At 52.1% G+C, this 22,832-nt stretch overlaps 1 protein-coding gene across 3 annotated transcripts in view; it reads right to left on the bottom strand.

Annotated features, from left to right (window-relative positions):
* The window catches only part of MYH14 (myosin heavy chain 14), a 79,631-nt gene that overhangs the window by 17,564 nt on the left and 39,235 nt on the right, over nucleotides 1-22,832 (bottom strand). For all 3 annotated transcript variants that reach the window (XM_032838892.1, XM_032838893.1, XM_032838894.1), the window contains 15 exons: nucleotides 21,708-21,829; nucleotides 20,025-20,094; nucleotides 19,731-19,891; nucleotides 18,550-18,658; nucleotides 16,522-16,653; nucleotides 15,662-15,868; nucleotides 13,004-13,141; nucleotides 11,125-11,248; nucleotides 10,367-10,538; nucleotides 8,889-9,101; nucleotides 8,217-8,361; nucleotides 7,876-8,082; nucleotides 5,789-5,893; nucleotides 5,532-5,684; nucleotides 4,082-4,330 (listed from right to left, as the gene is read on the bottom strand). In XM_032838892.1, the coding sequence (XP_032694783.1) occupies nucleotides 4,082-4,330; nucleotides 5,532-5,684; nucleotides 5,789-5,893; nucleotides 7,876-8,082; nucleotides 8,217-8,361; nucleotides 8,889-9,101; nucleotides 10,367-10,538; nucleotides 11,125-11,248; nucleotides 13,004-13,141; nucleotides 15,662-15,868; nucleotides 16,522-16,653; nucleotides 18,550-18,658; nucleotides 19,731-19,891; nucleotides 20,025-20,094; nucleotides 21,708-21,829 (2,307 nt within the window). The remainder of the gene's footprint in view (nucleotides 1-4,081; nucleotides 4,331-5,531; nucleotides 5,685-5,788; nucleotides 5,894-7,875; nucleotides 8,083-8,216; nucleotides 8,362-8,888; nucleotides 9,102-10,366; nucleotides 10,539-11,124; nucleotides 11,249-13,003; nucleotides 13,142-15,661; nucleotides 15,869-16,521; nucleotides 16,654-18,549; nucleotides 18,659-19,730; nucleotides 19,892-20,024; nucleotides 20,095-21,707; nucleotides 21,830-22,832) is intronic.

Raw genomic sequence — 22,832 nt, 5'->3', positions numbered from 1 at the left:
ACGAGAACAGGGCTCACGGTCAAGAGAAGAAATAGTCCATGGAAACAGACCAACAGATAACCTCCACACTGACACTGGAATCATCACACAAGGACTTTAAAGATGATTAATAAATTTCAGGACCAGATGGATATGGTGGGTAAAGATCCAAGGTTATTTCAAAAGGGATTTGAAACTAAAACAGAACCAATTAGAAAGGCCAGGACTGGGGTGCCTTGGTGGCTCAGCGGGTTAAAGCCTCTGCCTTTAGCTCAGGTCATGATCTCAGGGTCCTGGGATTGAGCCCTGCATCAGGCTCTCTGGTCAGCAGGGAGCCTGCTTTCCCTTCTCCCTCTCTGCTGGCTGTTCTGCCTACTTGTGATCTCTGTCTGTCAAATAAATAAATAAAATCTTAAAGAAAGAAAGAAAGAAAGAAAGAAAGAAAGAAAGAAAGACAGACCAGGACTGAAAAGCATGATATCTGAAATCAAAAAGTCATTGGAGGAAACTGAGAGCAGACTGGACACATCAGAAGAACCAGTAAACTTGAAAGCCGGTGTTGATAGAAATGATCTAAATGGGGGGGGGGGGTAAAAAGACTGTAAAAAATTAACAGAGCTATAATAACCTGCAAGGCAGCATCAAGCAGTCAAACACAGATATTTGGAGACCCACAGAAAAGGGGAAGAAAAAGGAAAGGAAGATGTGAAACTGTCTTCATTCATAGAAAATAGGGTCACCAATATAGAAAATCCAATGAAATCTATTTAAAAAAACTTACTAACACTCATAAGTGAATGTAGGTAATAAATTGTAGGATACAAGATCAATACATAAAAATCTACTGTATTTCTATATAGTGGTAATCAGAAACTGAAATAAAAATCAGAACTGCTTAATTTAAGTAATCTCTGTATCCAGTGCGGGACTGTACTCACAATTCTGGGATCAAGAGACCCACATTCTTCTGATTAAGCCAGCCAGGTGCCAAAACCAGAACCAAATAAAAAAGCACTGACAATATGAAATGGTTGGAAATAAATTTGATGAAAGATATGAAAGATGTACACTTGTAAGTACTAAAAGGGGGCACCTGGGTGGCTTGATTGGTTAAATGTCTGCCTTAGGCTCAGGTTATGATCCCAGGGTCCTGGGATCGAGCTCTGAGTGTGTGTGTGTGTGGGGGGGGTCACTGCTCAGCAGGGAGTCTGCTTCTCTCTCTGCCTCTGCCAGCCACTCCCCCTGCTTGTGCTTTCTCCTTCTCTCTTTCTATCAGTAAATAAATTAAAAATTTTTTAAAGTACCAAAAGTAAAGATCTAAATAAGTGGGCACATGTATCATGTCCCTAGGTGAGAAATCAGTATTATTAGGATGTCAGTTCTTCCCAGATTAATCTGTAGCTTCAACACACTCCCAAACAAGAGGATTTCCTTTCTGTGTGTGGAAACTGACAAACAGATTCTAGAATACATGTGGAAATACAAAGGACCTGGAAGAAGGAGAACAACTTTGAAAAGAAGGGAAGTTTGGACAACTGTCACTCCCTGATTTTTAATGCAAGGAATGAGTCAGTAAGAGAGTATTTCTAGCCATGTTTGAACAATTCAGTAGCCATATATAAAAAATTAATTTGGAGCCATGAGAGTGCAATATAAACAAATTAACCCAAACTGGATCACAGATCTAAATATGAAACTGCAAAGTAGAAAATTTCTGGAAAAAATATAAGAAACCTCTGTGACCTTGGGTTAGGCAAAGTCTCCTCAGACACAACTCTAACAAGCAGAGCCCACAAAGTGACAAATTAATAAATAGGACTTCATCAAAATTCAAACCTCTTGCTCTTTGAAAAAGTCCATGAAGAGTAAAAAGTCAAGCCACAGACAGGACAAAAATAACTGCAAAGCGATACATCTGGTAAAGAACTTGTATTCACCAAATATAAAGAACTTTCACAGTTCAATAATAAAAGAAGCAACCCCCACCCCAAAAACAAAGCAAAGAAAGGAAACAAAGCAATTTTAAAAAATGGATAGAAACTTTGAACAGACACTTCACTCAAGAGGTATAAAAGGCAAATAAACACATGAAAGATACTCAATGTCATTGTTCATTAGGGAAATGCGAATTCAAACCACCACATCCTATTAGAAAGACTAAGGTTTTATTCATAATAGCCCCAAATTAGAAACAACTCAAATGTACAACCAGTTAATGGTCTTCAAAATGTGGTCTATCAAGGGGTGCCTCGGTGAGGCCCAGTTGTTAAGCGTCTGCCTTTGGCTCAGGTCATGATCCCAGGGTCCCGGGATCAAGCCCCACATCGGGCTCTCTGCTCAGTGGGAAGCCTGCTTCTCCCTCTCCCACTTCCCCTGTTTGTGTTCCCTCTCTCACTGTGTCTGTCTCTGCCGAATAAATAGAAAAATCTTTTTTTCTTAATGTGGCTTTTTATCAGCAATAAAAAAGGAACAAATAATTACTAAAATAAAATTTTTTATTAAGTTATGTATACGCCCAATGTGGGGCTTGAACTCATGACCCTGAGATCAAGAGTTGCATGCTCCACTAATGGAGTCAGCCAGGTGCCCCGAGGAATGAATTATTAATCCATGCAAAAACATGGATGACTCTCAAAATAATTCTAAATGAAAGAACCCAATCAAAAGGATTTATATGAGGGGTGCCTGGGTGGCTCAGTGGGTTAAAGCCTCTGCCTTCGGCTCGGGTCATGATCCCAGGGTCCTGGGATTGAGCCCCGAATCGGGCTCTCTGCTCAGCAGGGAGCCTGCTTCCTCCTCTCTTTCTGCCTGCTTCTCTGCCTACTTGTGGTCTCCGTCTGTCAAATAAATGAATAAAATCTTTAAAAAAAAAAAGGATTTATATGAGAAGAATTTATATAAAATTCTAGGAGAAACAAATAGAGCCATGATAATCAATGGTACAGCATTAAGTGGTCAAACATATGTGTGCTTGGAGTCTGAAAAGAAGAGAAAAGAGAGAGAATGGGACAGAAAAGACATTTAAGACATAATGGCTGAAAATTCCACATTTGATCAACAACACGAGCCACAGCTGTGGGATAAATTCAAAAGCCCACAGCTGGATATATCATAGCCAAACTGCTAAACACCAAAGATAGAGAGAAAAAAAAATGTAAACCAGCTAAGAAAACATATATTCCCTATAAAAAACACAGGATTTGAATGACTGCGAACTTTTCATCTGAAACAATGGAGGCCACAGAAAATGGAATGACCTCTTCAAAGTGCTTAAAGCATAAACTCTTTGCCTAGAAATCAAGAGCCAATGATAAATCCTTCAAAAATGAAGGCAAAAGTAATGACTCTCCCATCTTCTAGATGAAGAAAATAAGGCACAGAGACATTGGGCAATTCACCCAAGCCACACACAGCCAGGAGGAGCCAAGCTGGGATTTGAACCTCAGGGTTGCCTGATGGTTCCTAATGCTACGGGGTCCCATGATTTTTATTTCATCCTCAGATTGCCAGATGCTTAATACTATCCCCATTTCCTAGATGGGCAAACTGAGGCTGAAATGGGAAAAGCAGCTTGCCTGAGCTACACAGTGGGCCAGCAAGAGGAGCAAGATGTGTTGTTTTGTTTGTTCCTGGTTAGCACGCCCTGATACAACCTGAGGGTGTCTTGGGGAGTAACAGTAGGTACACGATCAGGGCGCCTGGGTGGTTCAGTCAGTTAAGCCTCTGACTCTTGCTTTTGGCTCAGGTCACGATCTCAGGGTCTAGGGATCAAGCCCTGCATCAGGCTCTGTGCAGAGCGTGGAGCTGCTTGAGGTTCTCTCTCTCTCTCTCCTATGTCCCTCCCCCTGCTCACATGTGAGTTCCCTCTCTCTCTCTCTTAAAAAAAAGGTGGGCCCTACCAAGAATTATTTTGGAACAAGAGTCATAAAGCAGGAGGATGGGGGTCTTATCTGACAGAGGCTTAGAGGGAAGAAGCATCTTGCCCGAGGGTTCCCCCACGTTCATAGCTCAGCTGTGAGGCCACATGTCATCCAATCTGCAATGACTGCAGAAGCGTGACAGAGCGTCCCAACTCCCCTCCCCCCAACCTGAGGGGCCCCACCTGGTCGAATTTGCGCTGCTTCTTCTCCAGCGTGCTCACGAGCTGCCGCTGCTGCTCCAGGTCCATGAGTGCATCATCCAACTCCTGCCCCAGCTGCCGGCGGCCCCGCTCCAGCCGCTCAACCGCCTCTGTCTTTTCTGCTAGGCGCTGGGTCAGGGCCTCAGCCTCTCGGGTGGCCCGGCGCCGCGCCTCCTCCCCTGCTTCCAGTGCTCCCGCCTCTTCCTCCTGGCGCCTCCGCCACTCTGACAGCTGGGTGGGGGAAGGAGGAGACAGAGTGTGGGGGGAAGTCATGGCTGCAACCAAGGTGTGATCTGGTAGTGTCCTACTTCCCAGAGGAGGAGACTGAGGCCAGAGGAGGGAGGTGACTGTCACTGGGTTCTTCTACCTTGGGATAGGGTTGTGGTTGCAAGTTCTGTGAACCTCAGCTTCTTCCAGAGATAAAAATTACTCCCATTGGGACCCAGAAGATGAATGGGACCTAGACCCTGGCCTGGGGGAAACCCTCTTCTAAGGGGGGAGACTGAGCATCAAGACCAGGGTGATGGAGGCTAAGGCAGGGAGCCTTAGGGAAGCATGGGAACCATGAGGGCCCACAGGAGGAACTTAGAATTTGCTTAGAACATCCAAGAGGGACTTCCTGGAAAAGGGGGCATTTGAGATGGGTCTTGAAGTATGCATAGGAGTCTGCCGGCTGAAGAAAGGTATTTTCAGGCATGCATTCAGCACTCATGCATTCAAGAGGCATTTTCCAAGGCGTCGTATATGTCAGGCTCTATGCTGGCCTGTGCTGAAGACCAAGATCTAACTCAGAGAGGGTCCCACTTTCAAGGAGCTCATATTCTGGTTGGGGGTGGGGGGAGACCTATGGGCAGAGAGAGTTCCAGCCCAAGGTGACTGGAATGGGGACAAGGAGAAAAAAGGGTGTGGGAGCTCAGAGTGGGGCGGTGAGGGACCTCCCACAACAGGAGAGGCTGACATTGAGTCCTGAAGAATGAAAAGGGTTTCTTGTGTGAAGTGGAAGGAGGTGAGAGATCAACACAGCTAATGACACGGAAGGGCCAGCAAAGGCACAACTGAGAGGCACAGGCTCCATCCTGGGGGTACTGGAAGCCAGGGAGGGCTGTGAGAGGGGAAGGAGCAGGGGCAGCTCTGTGGCAGGAAGACCGTGGGGAGGATGAGCTGGGAGGGGAGAAACCGGAGGCAAGGATGAGGCCTGACTGGGTCTAGGTCTGTGTGGATGCAAAGTAGGGGTGAGACAAGAGTCGAGGGAGGAGGGTGGGGTCTGAAATGACAGGCCGTGGGCTGAGGGACAATCAGAGATGAGAATGGGGGTCTCCCAGTGATCTGGCCTAGGACCAGGTGGGCAATGGGGCCATCCCCGAGCTGGGGAACCCCGGGGGAGCGGGTTGGAACTGGAGGCCCCTCGAGGTCGCCCTCCAGGACAGCTCACCTGGGCCTGGGCAGTCTGCAGCTCTCGGGCCATCCGCTCCCTGGCGACTGCCTCCTCCTCCAGCTGCTCCCGCAGCCCTACCACCTCAGCCTCCAGGGCTCGCGCACGGGACCCGCAGGCCAGCTTCGCCCTGGTCTCCTCCTGCAGCATCTCCTGCAGATGGGGGAGGGGGAATGGAGGACAGGTGATGGCAGAGGGTATGGAGGCGTGGGGGGAAGGGGCTGGGTGTGGGGCGGGCTGAGGGCCGCTGGCCTCACCTGGGTGTCGTGTAGCTGGGTCTCCGAGCTGCCCAGCTCCTTGCTCAGCCGGATGACTTTGGACTCGGCCTCACTCAGGGCTGCAGACATGTTCTCCAGTTCAGCCTGCGGGGAACGGGTGCCTTCCAATGGCGGCTTCCCCCCGGCTGACCCCACCCGCTTCTCTCCCCTCAAATCCCTGCCACACTGGGCTGGTGGCGATGATGTCAAGTGGGGAAACCAGCCCCGTGGTTCCTCAAACAGTTAAACGCAGAGTTTCCATATGGCCCTCGCTCTCCAGGGGAAAGAAACCCACTGGTTTCACACACCAGTAGCACTATTCCCAGTTGACATAGAGAGAAGTTGAGGCACAGAAAGGTTAGGAAACTTGCCCAAGATGACACAGCTACCAGAGGTGGGACTGAGCCAGGCAGGATGGCTCTACGGCTGTATTGTCCAACATGGTGGCTACCAGCCGTACGTGACTATTTAAATTTAAAATTAAATAAAAGGAAAAATGCACCTCCTCAGCTTTGGTCCCTACATTCTGAGTATTTGGGGGCCAAGTAGATCGCACAAATACAGAACATGTCTATCAATGAAGAAATCTTCTAGTGCTGGAACTCCTGCTATCAACCCCCAAACTCTACTTCCGGTGCCACTCTTCTGTGTGTGATATGTAAAATGTTTAGTACAGTGACCGCTGGCTAGCATGATTCCATTTGGGGCAGACCCTGGCTGTCCCCCTAGAGCCACTCTTCCATGATCCCACTATGATAGTCTATTCACTAGGCCTGTGCCCGTCAGCTAGAAACTACATTTCCCAGGCTCCTTTGTAGCTAGCTGTGATCATGTGGTTAGGTGGCAGCCAATGGGATATAAGCAAAGGGGGTATATGCAAATTTTGCTACTCCCTCTCTTTCCCCTTTCTAAGCAGGAGCATGGATGTGCCCATAATCCAGATTTGACTTGAAGGTGAGGGCGATGCTCTCAGGGACGGTGGCATGACAAGGCCAAGGAAGCTGTTTCTTTTTTTTTTTTTTTTTAAGATTTTATTTATTTATTTGACAGACAGAAATCACAAGTAGGCAGAGAGGCAGGCAGAGAGAGAGAGGAGGAAGCAGGCTCCCCGTGGAGCAGAGAGCCCGATGTGGGGCTCGATCCCAGGACCCTGGGATCATGACCTGAGCCGAAGGCAGAGGCCTTAACCTACTGAGCCACCCAGGCGCCCCAGGGAACCTGTATCTTAAGTGAACCTGTGGTGCATAGTATCCTGCCGGCCTTCATTGCTTACCCTGAGTCTCTTTCTCCAGAGGGAAAGACACATCTTTTACTTAAGCTGATGGATTCTGGGATGCCTTTGCTATATGTCAGCTTAGCTTTGACCCTAACTAACACAGCATTTTCATCTGGAAACTAACTGTCATGGTGTTTTCCCCTGGAGGAACTGGACAATTAAAAATCATTCTTCCTGGGGCCCCTAGCTGGCTTAGTCAATTGCGCATTCGACTCTTGATCTCGGGGTTGTGAGTTCGAGCCCTGTATTGGGTGTAGATTACTTAAAAACAAATTATTTTTTAAAAAGTCAGTTTTTTCCTTCATTCTTTCTGCTTCTTTGTATTTTCAGTAACATATAAGTATCAACCATCTAAAGAAACATAATAAAATTAAAATGTAAAAGCCCACATTTCTTTTAACAGTCACAGTATGATATCATCCCCACACAGTTGCATGTGTCCACGCTAGGCTTTTTTTTTTTTTTTTAATCAGAATACAGATTATTTAAGGCTTCTTGGAGGGTGGGGGGTCATGGTAGGGTTAAGAGCTATAGAATCAGGCATGCCTGGGTTCGGGTTTTGGCTCTGAGGGATCTCAGACGATCAGTTTCAGGTCTCTGGGCCTCAGTTTCCTCGCATGTACAAGAGGAACAATATTAGGAGAGTCAGAAAGATTTAGTGAAATACACAGGATATCTGGTATATAGTAATTGCTCACGGAATCCTAGCTACTTGTGAGTGATCATGTTGGAAGAGCTGGAAGGGACAACAGGGCTGCTGTGGACCTAACGGAAGCCCACAGAGGGTCCCTGCCCTGGCTGCCCCACTTACCTGGACTCGTTGAAGCTTCTCCGTAGCCTCCGCTCGGGCCCGCTCCCCATCACCAGCCCGGCCCTGCACCTCCTGCAGCTGTGACTCCAAGCGGCGTCTGCGCTGCTCGCCCTCATGCCGCGAGGCCTGCAGGCTGCTCAGCTCCGACCGCAACTCTGACACTTCGGTCTCCAGGGCCAACCGGGTCTTCTCCCAGGTACCTTTGCTCTGGCAAGGGAGAGACAAGTAAAGATTTATGCCTCCTCCCTCAACCGGACTGGGCACCCTCCTGCCTCAGGGCCTTGGCACCGGCTGTTCCCTCTGCCAGCCCCCCACAACTCCCCGTTCCTGTCCCAACCCACCCTCCGGGCCTGTTCCAGCTGCTCCGTCAGCTCGCCCAGCGCCTGGCCATGGCGCTGCCTCAGCTCCTGAACTGCCACTTCGTGAATACGCGTCTCCTCTTCCAAAGCCTTCTTCAACTCTGTCACCTCCTGTTCCCTCTTGGACCTTTTGCGGAGGGAACACAATTTCAGAATAAAGAAAGGCAGGGACTTTGGGGATGTGCCTCTTTTTATTGTTTCCCTTCAGGGGTGAGGACCTCACTCTACGTTCCCTAAGGGACCTGGGTGGTAACCTAGGGAGGAGTGTGGCTTTAAGGGTGAACTCCTATTCACCTTTCAAAACCCTATTCAAAAGTCCCTTTCTCAAGGAAGTCTTCCTGGACCTCCTTCCATAGACATGGTTTAGCGGCTCGCTCTTATCATCCACAAGGTCCTGTGTTGCTCCCTTAAAGCACACTTTGTTCTGGAGTGGGTCCCTTTGCCCGACTCTGCCTCCCCCAGACCGGGAGTCCCTGAGGAAAACGCCTGGGTCTGATGAATCTCTGTCCCCAGACTGGCAGAGCTGTACAGCCAATACTGGATAAACAACCGGTGAAAGTCTAAACCTCTGTGTGGATGGGGGCTCGTTCCAAAGCCCCTCTCCTCTCCCTGCGTGGCACCCAGCCGGTGCCCAGGCTCTGCCAGCTGCCTCACCGGAGCTCCTGCTGCGCATTGGTGGAATCCAGCGTGTCCTCCAGCTCGCTCCGCAGCGCCTCCAGCTCCTCGCCCAGGTCCCTGCGCTGCTTCTCTGCCTTGGCCCTGGCCGCCCGCTCAGCCTCCAGGTCCTCCTGGGCTTCAGCCAGTCCTGCTTGCGCCTCCCGCAGGGATTTGAGCAGCAGAGCCCGGGCGCCGCCCTCCTCCTCCACCCTGGGGGTGGACAAGGACCATGGAGTTGGTACAGGGGCAGGCGAAGGGCAGGAATGATTTCTGGGGGCGGGGAAGCCAGGTATGGATTTGGGGGTGGCCCAACCCGGGCTGAAATCCCAGCTCTGCCTTTGGGCGCATGTCTCACTACCCCAACCCTCAATTTCCTCAGCTGTAAAATGGGGATGACACCAAGAGTAATCACAGGGAAACGTACTGAGCCCCTGCCACAGGGGACCCTTTACTTAATTATCTCATTTAATGATCACACTGAGAAAACTGAGGTGCAGAGTGGGAAAGTCCTGGCCCGGGTGACACGGTCAGCAAGTGGAAGAGCTGACCCCAGCATCTGATCGGCTTCATGACCCCAAGGAGACACAGCCTCTTGCAAAGAGAAGCTGAATTGAGGGGCAGCACTGACTGGGGGTTTAAATTGCTCACGGAGTCATGAAGACTGGGGTTTGGATCCCCTGCTCTCCAGATTGATCAGGGAAGCCACCCTGGGGCTTGATACCAGAACCTTGGGATGATGACCTGTGCCAAAGGCAGATGCTTAACAGACTGAGCCCCCAGGCGTCCTTTAAAGGCAGTTGCAGATTTCATCCCCATAATAGCCTTAGGAATAGCTTCAAAATCTCCCCATTTTACAAATGAAAACATTGGCTAGGGAGGCCAATGGCACGTGGGTGAGGTCAGGTGCCCAGAAAGGGGTGGGCCCATGGCTTGAACCCAGAAGTCAGACTAGGGTGCGGGTTCTTAACCACACACACACCTGGCGCACTGCTGATTTTAAGACACATTTTTCCACACTGACGTTTACGTTGGGCTGCACCTATAATCAAGGGCTCTCAGAGGGCATGAAACACAGCGGCGGCGGGGGCGGGGGGGCAGGGGGAGGGGGAAGGCATTCATAACACGGGGCGCACACAGTAGGTGCTCCATAATTGCGACTGGCTGTAATCATAATGATACGACTCCTTTCATGACTGGAGCACTTATGAAATCACAGCTGATCCCCTATTCCGACCCCTAAACTGGGCAAGTTACTAGACATGCGAAGCCCCCTTTCACTCTTCCTTTAACCTGGCAGACTTGGAACTCTCGCCAGGTCCAGGTTACAGAAGGGGACACTGAGGCTCAGCGGGGCTGGGGCGCGTGCGCGCTGGCGGAGTCTCCCCGCGGTGCCCCTCCTGCTGGTGGGCTGTGCCCTGTAGACGGCCCTGTGGACTCGCGCAGGGTCCCCGCTGTACCCCACCCCCACCGCGCACCTGGCCAGGGCCGCCTGCAGCTCCTCCTCCTTGCGGCCCAGCTGGGCGCGCAGCTCCTCCCCGCGCTGCTGCTGCTCGGCCATCTGCTCCTGCAGCTCGGAGCTCTCCCCGTCCAGCCTCCGCTTCAGCTTCTCCAGCTCCTGGCGGCCCTTCTCCTCCTTCCGTAGGCGGTCTGGGGGCGGGCGTGGGGGCCATGCAGAAGGGCTCCCGACCCCACACCCAGCAGCTCCCCGACACCCGCGGCCCCGCCCCTGGCACTGGCTGGGGTGGGGGAGGGGAGAAGCTGTGGCTCAGCATCTCCCTGTGCCCCTTCTTTCCGCTTCTGCGACCCTGGGCCCGACCCCCAGGTGCCATCCTCTCCTCCTCACCCCCCAGTGACACCCTGCTCCCGCTCAGTAACTGCCACTGCCCTGTCCTCTCCTCTGTCTCCACAGCCTTCCCCTGGCGCTCTCTCCCTTCTGCTTCTGCTTCTGAGTCAATAGCAAGGGACCCAGGCAACAATGTGTCTGAAAGAGTCAGTGGGACAGTCAGAGACGGAGAGAGTGACCCCAAGACACGGAGGAGAGAGCAGGAGAATTGGATTTAGAGTGGCAGAAACAACCTAAGAGCTGGGAAGACACCCAATCTGTCTGGAGCCTTCTTTCCTGGCCCCATTGAACAGATCTGACCGCCGAGCCTCGACAGCTCACGAGGTTCCCTCAACGCCCCTCCCCCACCAAGCATGCGCACCGCGGCTCCCCACTAGCGGGGGCGCTCACCCTCCATGTCCGCAATCGTGGCCTCGTATTTGAGTCGAAGCTTATTAAGGCTCTTGACCTTCTCCTCCTCCTCAGCCGCCTGCGACGAGAACTCAGCCAGACGCTCCTCCAGCAGCTTCCGCTCCTGAGGGTGGTGGGCAGTGGGGACGGTCAGAGCGGCGCCCCCCCCCACCCCAACGGCACATCTCTGGTGTGTTCTCCTCTGCATTTCAGCTCCTCTCCACTCCATTCACCCTGCCCTGAGCCTCCGCTCCCGACCCCCAGCCTTCCTTCCCCGTTCTCTTGGGTCTGCAGACCCGTCCCACTCCGAACTACAGGGTAGACTCCCGTTCTTAGAAGAAGCCCAGCATTCCCTAACACACCATCCCACTCACGGGCGCTGAGGTTCATTCCAAACCGTGTGCCATTACAAACAACACTGCCAACTGCGCGGAACATCCTTGCCCACCCTCTGAGTTCCCAGGAACTCTGGCTCCATGTCCTTCCAAGTGTAGGTTTGTGGACCGGCAGCAGCACCAAATGGGAGATTGTAAAAGAAATGCTGCATCTCAGGCTCCACCGCAGACCCGCTGAATGAGAACAAACTCCCCATATGATTCCCCGGCACGTTAGCCTTTGAGAAGCCCTGGCGTGGATCAGTACTTTTCAAACTGTGAGTGGTTCTGGACACCAGTGTAGTGCGTTGACACTACCCTTAAAAAGAAAGAAGTAGAAGAGTGTAGAATGGAATAGCCGTTGTACCAAAAGGAACATTCTGTGAGGAAACCCCTGTGCATCCTTGACCTCTCAACTCAGATATCATTGTCTCTGAGAAGCCTGCCCTGACTACCCCAAGGACAGGTGAGGGACCCGTCCCCCTCCATAGTCCGCCGTTCTTTTCTCATAGTTCATAATTAAGTCACAATGTGTGGTTATATTTATCTTCTGTGGTGTCTCATCTAGCATCCCTTTCCCCCATCCCCATCAGGACACAGATGGTTTTCTAGGCAGTTCAATGCCGTCTCCCCCTGTGCCTAGCCCAGTCCTGGCTATGACAGGTCAAAGAGGACAGCGGATTCTCTGCCATGTCCCCACCCAGGGATGGAGCCTGATTTCCCACCCACTGAGTCTGAGCTGAGCCTCTGACTGCTTTAAGCTCAGTGGTCTGCAAACCACAGTGTGTGGGCCCAAGCTGGCCCACCACCTATTTTTATAAATAAAGTTTTATTGGGACACAGTCACACGTATTCAGTTACATACTGTCTGTGGCTGCTTTCACGCTACGTTGGCAGAACTGAGCGCTCGTGACAGAAACATGTGTGGGAACGTGTGAAATATTTGCTATCTGGCCTTTTACAGAAGATGTTTGCTAACCCCTGACCTATAGAATTGGGCGCAAGCGATGCCATGTCAATTCCAGGCTTAATACTTTAAGGGGCCTGGATGCTTCCGCTTGAACTTCTTAGAGCCCTGAGCTGCCATGTAAAAAACTCAGGCTCTCCTGTGGGGATGGAAGCCACATGTAGGGGCACCGAGACCACAGACATCCGCACCAAGCCCCCACGTCACAATAAGGGCCTCTGAGGGCCCCAGCTGACCCACAGAAGGACGGGCTGTAATGAGATGGTGGCTGTCTCCAGCCATGTGGCTTTGGGGGGGGGGCGTGTGTTATGATCTACCAGCCACGGGTAATGACACACAGTAGTTGCTAAAAAATACCGGCGGAGGAAGGTATGACAAAGGGGAAGTGAAGGTGTGACAAACAAGGGTGGAAGGGAGACATAGCTGAGACCGAGAGTTGGAGACCCCCTAGAGGTGGCACCAGCTGGGGGACAGGCAGAGACCCACGTGCCCCCCATGTGCCACTGCCCCTGCCCCTAGGGGCCCAAAGGCCACTGACCTTGCTCAGCTTTGCATTCTGATCTTCTAAGAGGAGCAGGTCTTCCTCAAATTTCTTCAGCTTCGCCTCCGTGGTCACCTTCTCTAGCTGCAACTTCTGTCGTGCCCCCTCCTCGGCCTCGAGGTGGCTCTCCAGCTCCTGGAGAGGGGTGGGGGCAGGGATGAGGATCCAGGGGCTGGAGACTGGGGTGCGATGGGAAGGACGGGGTGGAGGGGACGGTCCCAAACCCCGAGGGCTTGTGGCTCAGACAGGTCTACACTCTGGGCAAGACTGGGAAGGAGCAAATCTTCACTGGTCTCCCTGTCTCATTCATTCATTTCATTCTCCGCTGAGCCTTCCCTGAGGGCCCCATGTGTGCCAGGCCCTGTTCTAGGCACCGAAAATAGATACACATCTTTGTCCTTATGGAAATGACATTCCTTTGTGTGCGGGAAGATGATAAACAATAAAAATAAATAAGCACATCATAGAGATGGGCACTGCCCCCTGTGGCAACATGTGACGCGGGACTGGAAATTAAGATTCGATATTGGGTGACAGCGCGGATGGACGTCAAGGGCATTGTGCTAGGTGAGAGAAGTCAGAGAAAGACAAATAGCCTATGATCTCACTCATGTGTGGAATCTAAAAAACAAAACCAAAACCACACAAAACACTGAGCTCACAGATACATTGAAGAGACAAATGGTTGTGGTGGGAAGAAAGGGTCACTGAAGTGGGGGGAAGGGGGTCAAAAAGTACACACTTCTAGTTATAAAATAAATAAATCCAGGGGATGTAATAGATAGTACAACTGTGGTTTTAGTACTATATTCTATATTTGAGAGTGGCAGAGAGACTAGATCTTAAAAGTTCACACCACTAGAAAAGGTTTTTTTGTTACTATGTAAAGGAATGGATATTGACTTACTGTGGACATCCCTTGCCAATATATACAAATATTGAATCATTACGTTGTATACCTGAACTAATGTTATATGTCAATAATACCTCAATTTTTTTCTTTTTTCTTTAAAGTATGCTCCACATCATGGAGCCTGACACAGGGCTCGAACTCATGACCCTGAGATCAAGACATGAGCTGAAATCAAGAGTCAGATGCCCAACCAACTGAGCCACCCACGTGCCCCAATACATTAATTTAAAAAAACGGGGGAGGACCTGAGTGGTTCAGTTGGTTGAGCATCTGCCTTCAGCTCAGGTCATGATCTCAGGGTCCTGGGATTGAGCCCCACACTGGGCTCTCTGCTCAGCGGAGAGTCCGTTTCTCCCTCTCTCTCTGTGCTCCCCACCCCGAAGTAAATATATTTAAAAATTTTTAAGTATTTAAAATTAGGGGTGCCTGGGTGGCTCAGTGGGTTAAGCCTCTGCCTTTGGCTCAGGTCATGGTCTCAGGGTCCCGGGATGGAGCCCCACGTCAGCCTCTCTGCTCAGCAGTGAGCCTGCTTTCCCCTCTCTCTCTGCCTCCCTCTCTGCCTACTTGTCATCTCTGTCAAATAAATAAAATCTTTGAAAAATAAAATAAAAATGACTCTTTGAAGAAAATAAAATATTTAAAATTAAAATGAAAAAAATTAAATATTTAAAACTTTAAATATTTAAAAAATTAAAATATAAAAATATTAAAAATTTTAAATACTTAAATATCATAAAATATGTTAAAATATTTAAAATTTAAAAATATTTTAAAACCTTTAAAAAAAAAAAAGGATGTAGTATTGGGTGCTGCCTTGCTCCCTGCTATCGGGAGGATCTGTAATGGCTTACCCACATGTCCTCCTCCTCCCTCTCTGCTCCCACAGATGAGGTCTACCTATATACACATAACAGTGTATATCACAGGGACCAGGCACAGGGCCAGCTTCTGCCGACAGAGTGGACTTCAGCTACCTGCCAGCCCTGGAGTTATTCAAACTAACCCTTCACATCTCCCTGTAGGAACCAGAGGTCACCCCGTCCTTTTGTTACTACAAAGCCGGCCTCCCACAGCTGTGACCTGTTCATTTCATTCCTGAGTGCAACCTGTGTGTGGCTCTCTGTGGCATGGTGTTAGGCCATCTCCGTAACTACAGGGCAGAATCCCTCCCCCACATGCAGATAAAGAGGAGGTGATTAAAACCCTTACTGAGCTCCTGAAATGTGGTCAGTATGACTGAGGAACTGAATTTTCAAACTTATTTTATTTATTTTAAATTTAAAACCAGACACTCACTTAAATCACTGAAAATTTTTCAAGTATGTTTGGCATAACTTGGGTACCTCCATCTACTTTTTTCAAGGGAAGAGATCATAAAACGTAAATGCAGATGAATACTGCCGGTGAAACATTAGCATCTGGATGGAGAGGTAAAGCACATAGTGGATTTTGAAGGGTGGCCTGCCTGGGAATGCTGCAGCCTAGAGGCAAATGGACCGGATGGAGAGAGAAAGAGTACAAAGGATATCATCTCGGCACCTGGATCCAGCCATGCCTGAAGCTTATACATTCTCAAGTCTTCCATTATTTGAACCAAAGGAGTATTCTTTGGGCTTAATCACTTTGAGTTGAGTTTTCTGCAAATTCATGGCCCAATGAGACATGGTTTGGAGATGCAAAGGTTGTCAGGGTGGACAGAAGGGCATGGGGTGAGGTGGTCTGTGGGAACACAGGGGCCAGACCTGTATATGCTGTTGCAGCCTCTTCTTGTCACTCTGCAGCTGGCGGCTGCACTCCTCCTCCTCGCCCACGCGGGCCTCCAGCTCTGTCACCACCAGCTCCAGCTCCTGCTTTCGAGCTGCCAGCCGCCCCCGTGTCTCCTCGGCCTCGGCACACAGCTCTGCCTCTGCTCGGAGCTGCTCTGCCAGGCGGGCCCGCTCCTCTTCCAGCTGGGGACAGGGTGGGAGGTCAGCACTCAGCAGGCAGTGCTCCCAGAGCAGTCTCGGTGGAGCAATCCGAGTCCCTCCTGCCTCCTGCCTCCTGATTTGCTTTGACCTTTGGGACCTGGAAGGCTTTCCATCTAGGTCCCCATCTCAGGATGACCTCAAGCCCCTCCCCCACACAGTCATCAAGTCAGACCCCTAGGTGCCTCCTTCTCTCCCACCTCCCTTCTTCCCAGGGCTTGAGCCTTATCCTTTCCCAGTGAACTCTCTCCAACCTCCTCCCCGGCCTCCCCACCTCCAGTCTCTCCCTCTCCAGGCCACCCTCCAAATAGCCCCAGAGAGGCCTTTCTACCATCTCACATTTCATTTAACACTCCTACGCCTAGAAATCTAACCAAAGGAAATAACTCAGTAAAAGCAAACAGGAAAGTGCTCAAAAAAGGGTTTTGCTTCAACATTACTTAGAAGACACCAGAAAAACATGGTCAATGGAAAGCTCACCGCCTGTCTTCCCCTCTGCTTGCCCCGCCACAAGGCCGGCCCCGGCCTGCCCCTCTCCAGCCCCCTGAGCATCTAGGATCCGCAAGAACCCCGCGCCTCGCGGCTCAGTCGGGAGCCCCGCCCCCACACCCTGGCCCCGCCCCGGCCCCGCCCCTCACCTGTGTCAGGCGGCCCTGGAGCTCGCACACTTCGCGGGCACTCTGCTGCTGCAGCTCCTGCACTTTCTGCAGCTCCTGCGCCCGCGCCTGCAGCACCTCGTCCTGCCGGGTCACCTGCAGCAGCGGCTTCACCTGAGGCGGGGGAGGGGGGAGGTAAAGGTGGGAACGGCGGGCTCCCCGTGGCCCGGGAGCAGAGTAAGCACTGCAACTCCCGGGCGGCAGCTCCGGGGCCGCAGGGCAGCGTCCTCATCCACGGATCCGGGATGGGAACAGCCCCTGCGCCACGGGCTTTTCGCGATGGGTGAATGAGCGGACGCTACGAAGAGCTTCGAACAGTTCAAGGCAAAGGCCCGCAGCACAGGCACGATATGTGTTCCTTCTTCGCTAAACTAACCGGGGGCACCGCCCGTTCTGTAACACAACGCCCCTCAAAGTCGAGTCCCGGCCCCCGGGGAGGGATGGAGGGATGCACTGTCCGCGGTGTGACTCGGGTTGGCGGCACCGAAAGGACAAGCTCCCCTTTTGCTGAGCGGGATCCGCTCTGATCATTGCTGTCCCACGGCTGGCTTCCTGTTCGGTTCCTCCCAACTCTCCTTGGTTCTTTCTCTAATCGTAGTCTCTTCTGCCCTAGCTGGTGGCATTTATCACGGCTATAATTTTATATTTCTCTGAGATGCGGTCAACCCCCACTCCCAGGCCTGGGGCAGGCCGGCTTTCTCCCACAGGGCCGGCAGGACTTCGTTTTTATTCACCATTTTTATCATGATCCCCCAAAGGTGACGGGCAGGTGCTCAGGTGACACTGGCTGAGGGCCCAGAGGCTGAGTGCTCTCACACCGCACTCAGAATTACACTGAACGGCTGGTTTTTTTTGCCTCCAAATTTCGATCTTCCTTCCTCCTCTCCAGTTTCTCACTGGGGGGACACACTGCCCCCCACCCCATGCTCACAGGGGTCTGATGACCTGGCTCTGCCCCTCTGCTCCAGGCAGGCGTGTGATTACCAGCCTGGCTCATGGGATGTGTTGTGACAAGTCCTTGGGTGGTCACATGACCCCAGCTGGCCAAGGGTGAGTCAAACCTAAGAATCTAGCTGGAGCTTTGGGACAGAAGTCCATGCTGGCCTAGCCGGCCGCGGACAAGTCTCAGTGGACCGGTGGCACCCGTGTGGAAAAGCCTACAGGGCATCACCTCGGAGGAAAAGCCAGATGGGAGACACAGATCACTGACATCACTGTTTGGGCCCTTGTGGCATAAAGGGTTGACTCAGCGGGCCTGGGCTGTCCAAACCCTGCCTCTGTCACAGAAAGGCCTGGCCCTTGCCTGGCTCCTGGAAGATAATCTGCAAGCTCTTGGAACATTCTGACTGATAAGACGGACTTTGTTACCTGGGATTCTTGGCCCCCGTGGTATCAGCTTGGCCTCTCGAGAGGCTGGAGACTGAGTGAGATCAACCGCATGGGGGGGTCAGCCATGCCTGTGAGACTGACCCCTAATGACAAGCTTGGACACTGAGACTCGGGGAGCTTCCCTGGTTGGCAACAGCCCATATGCGTTGTCACACATTGTTTCTGGAAGAATTATGCACTGTCCACATGACTCCGTGTTGAGAGGACAACTGGAAGCCTGTGCCTGGTCCCTCCCGAGCTCTGTTCGGTGCCCCTTTTCCCTTTGCTGACTTTAATCTCTCTTGCCTTTCACTGTAATAAACCATAACCTTGAGGATAACAGCTTCTCTAAGTTCTGTGAGTCCTCCCAGCGAGTCACTGAATCTGAGGGGTTCTCTGGGACCCCCGACTCAGCCCTGGATCCAGCTATTCCTGAAGCTGTCCAGAATCTTTTACTCATGTTGGTTTGAGTCAGATTTTTTGGGTCTCCACCAAAGAATCCTGGCTAATAAAGGTTGAGCTGATTGGTCCCATTTTACAGATGCAGAAAGCTGAGGCCCAAAGAAAGCCACATGCCCGAGCAGCCCTGGACCCAAGGTGCTGTCTCCTTGCTATTCAGGTTACTTCCCCAGGCACCCTCACCTTGATGAAGAGCCGCCACCACTGCCAGTGTCTCAGCTTGAGGTAAGCGGCACAGTTTCTCTGCATCACACGCAGGGCGCTCTGCTGCTGCTGCCGCTTCTGGAAGGCTCTGAGTGGGGAGATGGGCGGGCAAGGGGGAGAGTGACGGCTCTGCCCCCCCAGGCCTGTCCCCTTCACAAGAGAGCATAGCTCCCTTCACTTAGTCAACCATCGTTAAGTGCCTCCTATGTGCAAACGCCTTCTACTATTGGCAGGTCCTGTTGCATACAGGCTGTCAGTCCTTCAACCCTTGACTCTCTCAGCTGTGTCCCCTGCTCTCTATTCCCACAACTCTAGTTCAGGCCTCCTCTTCCCCCACCTGGACCCTCACCCCAACCTCCCAGTCTCTTCCCCCCAGTCCGCCCCCAAACTGCCTTCTGAGGGGGTCTTCTATACCCAGAGCTTACCCTCCCCTCCCCTGCTCACAGCTCTCCCATGGCTCCCCAGCACCCCTGGACGAGGTCCCTGCCACTCGGCCTAGTGTTTAGGGGAGTCCTTTATTCTCTGATCCTCCCTCTGGGCTGTTTCAAGGGAGAAGGAGACCGTCCTACAAACTTCTGACATTCCTGAAACATGTCAGGCTCCTGTGTCCCTAGGCCTTTGAATCAGCTGTCGCTCCTGCCTGCAGCACCTGTCCCATCCTCCTTCGTCTCTCTGGTCATCGGGTATGACTTGAAGGCATCCTGGTCTGCTGTAGGGTCACCACACTTCACGTGGGAGACCATGAAAGCTCCAGACTGTGACATGTGCCCATGTACGTCTCCCCCTCCAAAGTGGAGTCCCTCAAGGCACTGGCCAGTAGGGTGACCACCACGCCCTGTTTGCCACAGGCTTTCTTTGTTTTAGCCCCGAAAATCAAGCACCCTGGGGAACCTCCAGTCCCAGGTGATGCAAGATGGTTGGTCAGCCTATGGCCAAGCCTAGCTCTTCCCTGTGTCCCCAGCACTGCTCAGCACCGGAACTGGCCCACAGGGGCCCTCAGGGACTGTAGAAGCAAGAAGTCTGAGCATCTGGTGACTCCATCCCTTTGTTTCCCGGTCCTTCTACCATTTTGGAGGCCCTGACCCCTGGAGCCATCTGGTCAACCCTTCCTTGCCCCCGCCCCCAGTCTTGGCCAACAGGACCCAGGCACGGTGCCCTACTTGCGAGCTAGGTATCCCCGGGCAGCTGCCTGGAAGGACACGATGATGTCTGTGACCTTTAGGTCCCGCTCCTCTTCCAGCTGGGCCAGGACCCCTGCCCGGAAGAAGATCTTGCTCTGTCCCACACGGTAGAGGTTGGAGTCCAGTTCTAGGGCTTGGATCTGTGAGGGGTTGGAGAGGGGTGGTGAAGAGGAGGGGTGAGGAGAGGGAGGTCCCGGCTTCCCTCTTCCACTGCCAGGGCCCCTGTACATGCATGCGCACACACCCACAGCCTAGGCTCTGCCCCACACTCACCATCTTCTCACAGGCCTGTTTCCCATCCATAAAGCCCTTGGGGATGGCATTGGGCGTCAGGATCTCGTATCTGTGGTGGGAGGGGAGGAGTTACATCACGCTGTCACTGAGCTCCCGCCACGGCTCACACTGCGCTCCGAGCGACAAACAGCGGTAACGATGATGATGATGATGAGGATGATGATGATGATACAAACATTATGAAGAGAGAACACTCGAGCGTTTACAGAGCACCACACACTGGGCTAAGAGTGTTAATACCGCCAATGGCGGCACTGGCTCCAGGAGCTGCCAAACTTGGACACTCACCGCGAGCTGATCGTGAGTGTTCACCCCACCAGCACCACTGAGATGCGGAACACGGCGGGTCTCAGAGTGGAAAGGTGAGAACGCCCGCCAGTGACAGCTGCTGCCTCTGAAGACTTATTATTGGTCAGACCCTGAGCTAAGCACTGGGCGGCAGCTGCTTCCAAAGCTCGAAGCGCAACGGAAAATAAAATGGGACACGGTTCCTAAACACGTCCCTGCTGTGCCCTTCCCTGGATCTCGACGTTCCGGAAAACATCATACATATTATAAATACAATGTATACACACACACATCAGAGACATAATACATGTCCTATGTTAATACGACTTATTTTATGAGTCGTATGAGTGGTTGAGAAACGTGTGTGTGTGCGCACGCACACGTGTGTATCAGGGTTGCTCAGTCACCAGGGGTGGGTTATTAAAATGCAGATCCTAATTCCGTAAGTCTGGGGTGGTGTCTGAACATGGGCATATCTGACAGGCTGCCCAGCGACACTCATGCTGCTGGTCCCGGGGGCCACACTCTAAGCAGCCATCTCACAGCTGCGCTGTCCAACAGAGAAGCCGCTGGCCAAATTTAACTGCTGAGCGAGCCCTTGAGATGTGGCCCGGCCAACGGAGGAACTGGATTATTGATTTATTTTTGAGAGGGAAAGCGCGAGCACATGCGTGCACAAGCAGGGGAAAGAGCAGAGTGAGAGGGAGAAGCAGACTCCCTGCTGAGCAGGGAGCCCAAGGCTGGGGTTGACCCTGGGACTCGGGGATCACGACCTGAGCCAAAGGCACACACTCAAGCAACTGAGCTATCCAGGTGCCCCAGTAATTGGATTTTTTAATAATTTTTTTTTTCCAGAGAAAGAGAGCACACGTGTGCGTAAGTAGGGGTTGAGGGGTAGGGAGAGGGTCAGAGGGAGAAGAAGAGAGAGAAAGTCAAGCCAGCTCCACACTCTGCACGAAGTCCAATGCCTGCCCGATATCACGACTTAGAGATCGTAAGCTTCACAGACTGAACCACCCAGGGGCCCCTATGACTTGCTTCTTCTTCTTTCTTTCTCCCCCCCCCCCCCCCCCATGACTTGCTTCTTAAACTCTGGTATTTTTTGTCCTATCCCTTCCTATTGCATTTGTAAAGAAATGCAAATCGTCACCTAGGGACTACCACAAAAAGCAGCCTTTCCCTCGGGAGCGCCCTGAGCAGGGTCCTGATCTCCCATCCCACAGAGAACGCTAAGACAGGAACCAAAGCAACTTGTCTGGACTCCCCAGACTGAGAAGTGGCAGTGGGGGGATTCGGATGCAGATATAGGGGCGGGGGGCGGGTAGGTTGGCTTCCCAACCCGAGCCCCTCCCCGCGGCGCCCCACCGCACTCACCGCTGCCGGAACTCCTGGAAGAGGATGCGGTTGGGGAAGCCCTGGCGACAGATGCGGATGCCCTCCAGGACGCCGTTGCAGCGCAGCTGGTCCAGCACCAGCCGAGGCTCCAGCTTGCCGGCCTGCGGAGAGCGGGGCAGAGACGCGGGGTCGGAGGCGGCCACACGGGGGCGCCTCGCACCGGACGGCAGCCGCCTGGGGAAACCAGCACCGGCGCTTCTGGCAGGTCAGAAATCATGGGCGATTTCGCACAGGTCAACCTATAATTTCCTGAGCACCTACTGCCCTGGGGGTGTTCACTGTCCAGCCGCAGAGGCTGACAATGAGGACAAGAAATCAGTCACTAAGTCAACGTAGGACGGGAGCAACAGTGTGTGCTAAGGCAGAAAGAGCCGCAGGGAGGGCGGGGAGTGCTGAATTTGCACCAGGGATTGTTGGTGAATGGCCTCCCAGGGAAGGTGATGTGTAATAACACCCATGCATCATTATTTTGGAGTAGCTAACTTCTCTTGCCTTTTTTCATTTTAAATTGCTTCTAAAAAAGTCTAAACAGTACAAAAATTTAAACGACATTTTTAGAGAGCTCTTGTCTTGTCCAGGCCCCCAGAGTGGGCAACACAATCCTCAGTTTCTCTCTTCTCTCTTATCTCTCTTTTCCTTCCTTCCTTCCTTCCTTCCTTTTTCCTTCTTTCTTTCTTCCTCTCCTCCTTCCTTCCCTCGCTTTCCTCCCTCCTTCCTCCCTCCCTTCCTTCCTTCCTTTCTTTCTGTAGGCTTCACACCCAGCATGGAGCCCAATGCACCAGGCTTGAACAATCATCCTGAAATCAAGACCTGAGCTGAAATCAGGAGTCGGACTCTTAAATGACTGAGCATCCCAGGCACTCCACAATCCCCAGTTTCTTTCTTTCTTTCTTTCTTTCTTTCTTTCTTTCTTTCTTTTTTTTTTTAAGATTTTATTTATTTATTTGACACAGAGATAGAGATCACAAGTAGGCAGAGCAGCAGGCAGAGACAGAGGAGAAGCAGGCTCCCTGCTGAGCAGAGACCCCGATGTGGGGCTCGATCCCAGGACCCTGAGATCATGACCTGAGCCGAAGGCAGAGGCTTAACCCACTGAGCCACCCA

The sequence above is a fragment of the Lontra canadensis genome, unplaced genomic scaffold, assembly GCF_010015895.1.
Source record: "Lontra canadensis isolate GAN:19392208 unplaced genomic scaffold, GSC_riverotter_1.0 scaffold107, whole genome shotgun sequence".
NCBI lineage: Eukaryota > Metazoa > Chordata > Mammalia > Carnivora > Mustelidae > Lontra > Lontra canadensis.
This window is presented reverse-complemented; position numbering and strand designations above follow the sequence as displayed.